General features: G+C 37.8%; 1 protein-coding gene across 1 annotated transcript in view; it reads left to right on the top strand.

Annotated features, from left to right (window-relative positions):
• The first annotated feature begins 2,909 nt into the window (after nt 1-2,909).
• Nucleotides 2,910-9,417, top strand: part of PRKACB (protein kinase cAMP-activated catalytic subunit beta) — a 34,548-nt gene continuing 28,040 nt past the window's right edge. Inside the window, 1 exon segment of the mRNA XM_031554860.1 lies at nt 2,910-3,136. Within this exon segment, the coding sequence (XP_031410720.1) occupies nt 2,950-3,136 (187 nt within the window). The 5' untranslated portion in view covers nt 2,910-2,949.

Below are 9,417 nucleotides of genomic sequence, written 5' to 3'. Positions count from 1 at the left end.
CTACCTTGAAGTTCAGACATTTCACAGTAACTTTACTTGGAGAACATATTAAACATTTTTAAATTCTAATGTGTTTTTCTGTATTCAATTAAAGCCAGACTGTACATAATGGTGTTACTTCTCCATTTCTAAGTTCTTGGAGGAAAGGAGGGTGCACTTCCTTAATGGTTAATTTTAAGGCTTGATTGGTAGAGTGGACTGGCTTCCTAGAAACTGAGGAATGATGTGGTAGCAGAGATTATTAAAAAGAAATAGTCCATCTAGCTACATTATTGTTTACTCATTTTCAGTGAGAAACTGGAAGTCTGGCTGGATTATATTGCTACACTCTTTTACCTGTGGCTGAAATATGTACTCCAGAGATCACCTGCTGGGAAGCACACACTGGCTTTATGGGTTGGCCATCAGGAAAAGTGTAAATGATTATGTTGTGTTTTTCACATTACAGCACTGCAGTCCTAGTCTGTTTCTATGACCGTTCTTGTGATGGGAGGGTACCTTAAGAAGTTTTGTTGAAACATTTATCATAGTACCATAATTTACACACATAGCGTTTATATTTGTAGCTAAATCTTTCTTAAAAAATGTGTTTCAAAATATTGCCAAGACATAGTGGCTAGAGAGAAGTGAAAATAGCTTTTCTGCTGTTCTTAATGTGTCAGCATTAATTTTGGCTGCAAGGAGAAGTGAGATTTTAAAATTCTGGCAAATTCAGGTTTTCTCTTAGGTATCTTTTAATAATCCCTTGTTGATAATCTTTTTCACTTAAACCAGTTCACTGCTCTGTCTCAGAGGATCGTGATTTCTGCTCTGTTTTTGGCATCTCATTCAGGTTCCCGGGTTAGCCATTTGGGTGCATTCAAAACGCTGAACTTCAGTGGGCAGAGATGCTGTCAGGCAGCTCTCGCATATTTTTGTTTGATGCCAGAGGGTTGGTAGACTTGTGACATACATAATGTGAAGTGATGTGAATTTTGTAAGTTACCTTTTCTATGATCAGGGAAACTAACTGCGTGAAAGATACAGCTACAGCACTGTGAAACAAGGCACACAGTCAGGAGAGAGGAAAAAGACAAAATGAACACACCTCCATGACAGGTGGCTTGATTTACTTAAGAAAATAGGAAAAGTGAGAGAAATAAAGAAGTCTCTTGAAAAGATCCCCCTGGGTATGCAGAGACTTGCTTTGAGCTTCCTGGGGAGCATGGCTGGACTTTTCCACAGGGTCTCTTTTCAGCCCTAGAACCAGGAGGGTGAACACAGACGTGTTGATGTAAATATGTCTTAGAGTAATGCTTTGCCAGCTTCCATATATCACTACTTGCACTATTATATGTCATTCTGCCTATTTGTACCCTCAGTGGGGCGGACTAATCCCCATGATCATTGCTAATTCTTTTTTTCTGGTAGTATAGCCTGGAGCCTGGGAGTCGTCGTGAAAATCAGTGCTGATCCTGAGACAAAACAGGGAAAAGCCAGGAAAGCTTAAGGTAGACAAGGACCTGTGGTGGCCTATTTAGGTCCAGTGGAAGTTGCAGCACCAGGATAATTTTATCATTGTTACAAAAGGCTTTGTCGTCCTATCTGAAACACGAGCTGTTATGAAATAGTTATGTAATGTTCAAGTATGGGTATCAGCAGACACTCGAAAACTATTTAGTGAGAAGTATGGTGATGAAAAATAAGAGAGATATCATTGACACATGTTGTCTGTAAGAGAGGAAGCATTGTGAAAAGTTACTTCAATCTTATTTAAGAATAGTCCTAAATTTTTAAGAAACCACATCCTATCCGTTCTGAAGATATACTGGGAAACCTACCCAATGTATATTTCCACTTTCACAAACACAAATATTTAGTATTACTCATTGTAAGTGTGCAAAATTACATAATTTAAATATTAATATAACATGTAACACCACTTTCAATTTATCTCCCCACTGTTCTGAGCCAATAAGAATGATGCTTTCTAGTCTTACTCTACAGTTGAAAATATTCAGATTTCTTGTGTATGAAAAATCCTCCATGTGTAATGTCACAAGACATGCACTTCAACGTAAGTAATGTTAGGAGGCAGTGGCTGTGACTTTGACTCTGACTCTGACTCCTTCCAGCTGCTTTTGGGACTGGGAGAGAGAATGAGCTACTAGGCAAGGGCCTGTCAATGTGATGTGTTCTGATAGCTTATTATTGAAAAAGTTTAAGTAATTTGGTTAATTTTTGGAGTAGGTAGTGCCCTATATGGACAAATACCACAGAATTATAGGGGTTGAAAAGGTAATTGTAGGGGAACTCTAGAAATCATCAAGACCAGCCCCCGTGCTAATGCATACTTGTTTATATGTTACAATAGAATTCAACTTCAGAATTATTTTTATCCAAGTAGAGAGAGATAATATATTTTCAATGATAATAATTTCTTGAGTAGCTTTTGCAAGGCAACCCCTTTGCTTAGAAAATTAGCTGAAGACTTCAGATTGTTAGTGGTTAGATTACAGCTGGTTGCGTTTGCAGTGCTGGTGCATCTTCCTAAATAGGAAAGACTGCAGAATAGTCACTTTTCTTTTTTCAGGCGTGGCTGTGGTAAGTTAAAATATATATACATATCTGGCTTCTGATCTTTGCTTCTGAGCAAGTTGTTTATGGTATTTTAGTATAAAATTTACATTGTAGTGTGAAATAGGTGATGTGTTAAAAAGTAATGCAAAGAAGCTACAGCAGTTGTTGCTGGTGTTTTCTTACAGAAATTCTTTTTAATTATCAGGAAGAGACATTTTAACAGTCTAAAACACTACATGGTAGATCTTTTCTTAAAAGGAAGTAGAACAGAGCAGTGGTTAGAAAACACTGCATACAGGAAGTTAGACACATGCGTAGCTCTTAGTGCTTGTGACTCGTCCTTTCAGATATTTTCTGTTTTGACTTTCTGAAAATTGCCAGTGTGCATAGATGGCAACTCAGAAAGAGGTACCTTGTGCCCAGTGCACGGGGACAGCCACCGCACTGCAGAGACTGGAAGGTTTCGCTAATCGCCTTTTCCATAGGCATTCAAAGGGCAGTGCACATGAACTGAGAGTGGCTCTGGAAAATGAGAACCATCAGTTCTCTGAACTTGCTGTCCTATGGGACAAATCAAGTAAGTAGGACTTCTTTTTTTGCTGTTTATTTTACAGATTTTCTCTCTTCAGTGTGCAAGGCAATTGTATGTAACTGAACACAATCTGAAATGTATTCTAGGGGCAATTTTACAATTCATTACCATAAGCTATTAATGTGAAGAATAAGAAATTTTATCATGCATAGGGAAGTGAGGAATGGTTTTGTGGGCTGTGTGACTGGCAGGAGAATTTGACTGGTCCTGTTCTGTTAAAGCACACGTGACTTGTTTTAGCAAGCTCTCACTCCAGTGTATACTGCTAAATTACTTCCTTTAGTTACGAATTAAATCTATAAGTTCAGCAGAAAGAGAAACCTTGTTGAAAAGTATGATGCTTAAATTTTGGACTGTGCAGACGTGGCTGCACAGATTAAATTTCAAATTATAGGGCTTTTTGTCATTTGTCATTTAATTTTGTATCGTGTCTCAGAATGGTCCATACAGTGGTAAACAGTATAAAATTGTGTTTAGTTTCAATTATGGTGTGTTAGTATAGGAATGCTGGATGTCATTAGCTTTAATTTCTTAATTACTGAACAGTTGACAATATGCATTTATATGGGCTAAAACTTTTCGTGATTGTGTGTTGGCTAATAAAAAGGGACAGTTCAGCAATAGCACAGTGTAAGTGAATTGACTTCTTTTTTTAAGCAATGCATTATTTTTCAAAGCAATTATTATCCCTGTGGTTAAATACTCATTTTAAAATGTTGCAATATGGTAATTGATGATAATTTTGTTCCAGATTTCTGGTTCATTGATAGATTTAGGATAGCACAGTTATTTCAATTGAAAATAGGCCTTATTTGAAATGCTTAACAGCAGTGTTAGCATGATGAAAATCAGCATTTGCACATATCCCTGCTTTCAGTTATGAGTATACTGCTAACAGTATATGAGCTGGGAGTGAATCTACTCTCAGAGGATAGGCAGTAAACATGGAAACAAAAAGTGTTAATGCGTCAACCTAGAATAGATTAAATCTGGGTCTCCAAAATGAGATGGAAAAGTATGGAATAGTTTAGTTGGAAAGGTAAATGATGAAAGCGCATAAATTCTGAGCTTCTGCTTCTCCAAAGTATTTTCCAATTGGTAAAAATAGATGCTTACTTCTGTTTATGTAGAAGTTCATTTTTATGTAAATAACTGTTTGGAAAAAAAATAACACTGAAGCACTTCTGTTTATGTAACATGGAGGAAAAAAAATATTACTGACCTACTGACATTTGCAAATAGTGACCTGCTCATGTAAAAGTCTCTACTGTTTTTTCCCCTCTATTTAAGTCCAGCTTCCTTGTCTGACATGCTCGATGAGGAAATGGACTGTCATGTATTCGAATGATAAACATAGTGAAAAGGCCTGTTACGTGAATGCCATTTTAAGTAATTAAGCATGGCGGTGGGATGTAATTTTTCTGAGGAAAACGGCTGAATATTGGTTGATTATGTAGCTTTGGTTTCAGGGTGATATTCTGAATATCTATCCTGAATCTTTGCTTTCAATGTGTACATTGCTAAAAAATTAAAGATATTCTTGGTAGGTATGGCCTAGATGTACGTGTCAGGATTCTGGCTTCACTACCACTATGGCACAAGGAGTGATAGAGAAGGAAGAGCAGAGGGAGGTGGCCTTTCTCTCCTTTCTCTCTGCTGCTGACTGCGCAGACTTGTAACTGTATCCCTGGGAAAATGCATCATCCCTGAAAATTCTTTGCAACATTGCAAAGGAAAAATAGAAGGGAGAAGGTTTTAGTGTTGTAGTTTTCTTCCCCCTCTCCTCCCCCCCAACAAGTCAGTGCTGTAGAATTGTGTTGGGTCACTGAATTCAGGTTGTAGATTAAATTCACAAAGTTTAATGAATAAGCAATTTTGAAATGTGATGATGTTTGTTTTAGATGGATATTTGAATATTCTTGACTCTTCTATGCACATAACAGCAAATTATGGAATTTTAAGCTTGCCTAAAATTAAATAGCAGATATTTAGCATGAATCAATTCTAAAGTGAAGGTAAAAACACTCTTGCATTCCTGACAAAAATTGCAAAAGAGCTTTTCAGATTTTTTTGTAGGTCTAGGATTGAAGTTGAATTGATTAAAAAAGAAAATTAAAAGATTAACACCTTCTGTAATGCAGCATGGCAACAGGCCTGTTTCTGTGTATCCTTGTCTTTGTGCAAGCAGCTACTGCTGACACTCTGTGTTTACTGAAGGTGAAGGAGCTGTTTGCTGTCAAGTGGCTTCTTGCTAATGTGCTGCCAGTCAGCTACTGCTGTGGCTTAGACTACCTTGACATGTGCTCTGCAGCCTCAGGGGTTTTCAGTGATTGATTTTGAAACTTATTTAATGCCTTGATTTCATTATTTTGTTATCTATGGAACATGATATTTCTAATATATCTTGAACTCTTAGTTAATGTACAATGTTTGCTCTGAAAGTGATGCCTCCTATTTTATTGTGTTGGCCCATAGTGTCAGAGGTGGATGTTGGTGGGATGGCAGTAGAGGTCAAACCTTCCTACCAGTATCCCATTAAATGTTGCCATGTGATGGATGGCATCGGATGGACAGTCTGACAGAACGGTGTCTGACATGGAAGTGCATGTGAAGCAAAGGTGCCTCATTGAATTTCCTCCGTGAGGAATGGATGCCAAAAGGCACCGATTGATATTCATTGACCCATGCTGAACATTTATGGAGGTCAAACAGTGGATGTGAGCATAGTGAGGTAGTAGATGGTGTGTTTCAGTAGTGGCAACAGCAATAGTGGGTACTTCTGCTTGTACAGGTTGTTAGGAGTGCAGCATGCAGGTTGTCATTTATCACTGGTGAAAGTGTGTAACTAATGATGGCGCCTATGTTGAAAAATAGTGCTTTATAGCTAAGAATTTGCTCTGTCAAGCTGTATTATTGTGCTCTTTGCATCTGTTGTAGTTTCCATGGAAATAAATAGGAGGCATTACTTTCAGAGTGACCTACATATGAAATTAATTTGTTGTGTAAAGTCTTTAGAATCCAGTAGGGACAGAGGTTGCTCTGGATACCACAGGCCTTTAAATCTATTCTAAAAAATTGGCCAAGTGCACATGTAAATGCACAGACTGCACAAGCAGCAGTGGGGTCAGGTGTGCTGCAAAGGGCAAAAGGGATATGATGGTAGGCAGCAGAATGGCACACTTTTCTCTCGAGTTTCAGATTTCTGGAACGTGGCTGGTTGCAGATATGTGGAACCCAAGCTTTTATTATTTTTGCGGACTGCTTTGTTTTGTTTTCTTACTAGTTTGTTGCTCCTTGAAAGACTGAAGTGGAAGCGGAAAGGAGAATGAGGCTGCTTGGTGTTGATTGTAGGGATGGCAAGATCAGTGAGAATCTCTTATTCTTAAGCTGCTACAAATATTGTATGAATTTGTGCAAAATAAGAGAACGTCTTAATAACTTGGAATAACAGGCATGTCCGGAGAGGCACCACTTGCATCTTTTTATTATCTTCAGATTCTCATAGTCTGTAAATTGCAAATGGATGGATGGTGATAGGAATTCTATTTGGTCTCTAACTGATTCAGCCTACCAATGTATTTCAAATACTATGGAATTTCTTAAAGAAATTTAGCTAAATAATTGTTAGATATATGTAGAGGAAAAAATACGGCTGAAATATGAAGTAATGTGCAAAATACATTGTGCAAATTGATTAAAGCTTTAGAGTAACTACTATTTGGGTACAAGTCAACAGATAATTCTGGTCTAAGGTTGCCATGGAAACAACCAGAGCTTGATATAATTGAGAACATCTTAAAAACCTCCTGGTGTTTGCATGCTTTTTTCGCCCTGCCATTTTGAGTTGCTTTAGACATGAATAGGTAGCATTGGTCAGAACAGAAGTAGTTAATGAGCAAAACCAAATACCCGTGTGCTGAATATTGATTTTGGTTTACTACTGCTATCTTGTGCTTCACAGATTTTTGCATCACAAGGAGCCCGTAAGGAAGAGAAGCTCTCTGGATTCTGTGTGCTTTCTCTTTCCAGTTAGTGTATAGTTGTGTTTCGAGATTGGAGCACTGATTTTTGTAGAGATTAACATACTTCAGCAGTTGTTGGATTAATATTAGCAGCAATATGTTTCTGAAAATTAGCTTTTCAGCATGAATGGTAAGTCTTTTCTATTGCCTTTGACACTATTTTTTGTTCTGTCTTCACAGTCAGGAAAAATCTACCAGGTTTCCCTTTCTTGTCTGCATCGACTACAGAGCCCTTTGTTTCTGTAATCGACTTACTGAGGATTCTAAAAATGACCTGTCTTAAAGATTAGCAGTTTTATTAAACATTTTGCTTTGCATAATTGGTATTTAGCATTTGAAATTCTATTTTGAAGCTTTCTTTCAGAAATAACTGTTCTAAATCATTGAATAGGGCATAGAATCCGACATGGAGAATTTTATAATTGTATGCTCTGTGTGTTGCTTCATTTATTTTTGTGTGCCATTCATAACAAATTATTTTCTGTGAATTAGTACAAATCAAAAAGCCCTTTGAAATTATTATAATTATCACCTAACTGCTTTTGTTGTTTTTCATCTGAACCGTCTTATCCTTCTTTGGTCTTTATTCTTTCTAAATGATGGGATAGCAGAATAGTTCAGGTCATGCATGGAAGTAGGGGAGGAGAGTGACATTTAAAATGAGATATTATAATGGGTGCAGTGAACTTATCAGGCAGGTGGTTGCTTTTCAAAAACACTGTCTGCTTGTTGTAAAGCACTTTGAATTAGTGGAATTATGAAGTACTTTATTCTTCCTTGAAATATTGTCCAAAATTGTACCTAAATGTTTAAACTATGTACATTCATTTCTTTAGAAGAAGATGTCATTAGAAAATGGTTTTCAAAGAGCCCAAGCGTAATGGTTTCTGCAATTGTGCCGTATCATTTCAAGCAGATAATCTGGAGCCTTGGGAAATGACTTGAGAGGGTTAAAGATTGCTTATAAAGAAAAAAACAAATACAATTTTATGCTGTTTCTGTGAGTGTGTCTGCATGGTTTTGCTTTGTCCTACGAATTTAAAGGTCTGTTTTTACGAAGATTTCAGTTCTGTAGAGGGCATGAGACAAAAAGTGGGAGGAGCCATCCCACTGCCTTGACTAATATTGCATGTACTTATCTCATACAAATGTTTTGAGGTCGTCCTCCCCGAAAAGGAAAGCGTTGCCGTCATTTCCTCAGTGCATGGATTACAACAATATGCAGTATTGTTACATGCAGCAATGTACAGATACGGCTGTAAGGCAAGTTATCAGAACTTTGTCTGTGAATTATGAAGACCCACACTACAGCATCATGGCCTCTGAAGTATAGCTGAGGGCAGGCTGACCTGGAAAGGTGATCCAGCTCCCACCTGCATGGCTGTGGGCATGTGGAGCTGTGAGCTGGGCGGGGGGCTGTGTCACCTCTCTGCTGGGAGCTGCTCCTCTGAGCGAGGGTGAGCCTGCAGCCTTGCTGTGTTGCTGGCATCACATGGCTGCATTATTCTGTGGATGAAGAAGACTCAAATTATGAGTTGGAAAGTCTCTGGTCGCCATCACCAGTGCTGGATTTTTCCTAACTGTTTTTTTTTTCCCTGTTTTTCCTTACAGTTGTGTGGTAACTTCCACAGGAATTAAGATTTGTGAAAGTCGGCTATATCAATCCTCAGATTTTTCTGCTTAAGCGTTTACTTTCCCCTTTTTTTGTTATCTTAAGACTGAGTGATTTTAAGGGAATAAATTTCTTACTGAAACTAGGTGAAAAAGAGGCAACCATTCTGGGTTTTTTTGTGGGCTTGTTTTTGTTTTGTTTTTTATCGCGGGGTTTTATTTCACAATTTGCATCTGTACGTTATGTTCACCTTGACATCCAGGCTCCCAGGTCCATTATAAATACAAATAAATGACTGCAACTTGTACCTAGTGTCCGTTCCCAATCAAAATAGTCTGCAAATCAGAAGACTTGTTTTGCCTTAGTGAAAGGTGTCTTGTGCTTCCTGTCAGGAGGATTAGATTATCTTTAGTGTAAACATTTCCCCACTGAAATTACTTCTGCTGCTTGATGCACCTTTGCAGTTGTCTTCGCTACAGCAGTTCTACACTCTTTAAGTGGATAAAATCAGATGCTCTCCTTTTAAAGGGGTGGGTCAAGATGAAGCGAAACTGATGAAATAGTAATGTTTTCTTCAATTGCAGATATGATTGGCGTAGTTTTGTTTTTTTTTCTTTCCTCTAGGAAAGTTC

This window comes from Meleagris gallopavo, chromosome 10, assembly GCF_000146605.3.
Source record: "Meleagris gallopavo isolate NT-WF06-2002-E0010 breed Aviagen turkey brand Nicholas breeding stock chromosome 10, Turkey_5.1, whole genome shotgun sequence".
NCBI classification, from domain to species: Eukaryota; Metazoa; Chordata; class Aves; order Galliformes; family Phasianidae; genus Meleagris; species Meleagris gallopavo.
Note: the sequence above shows the minus strand (reverse complement) of the source record. Positions and strands in the feature narration are given on the sequence as shown.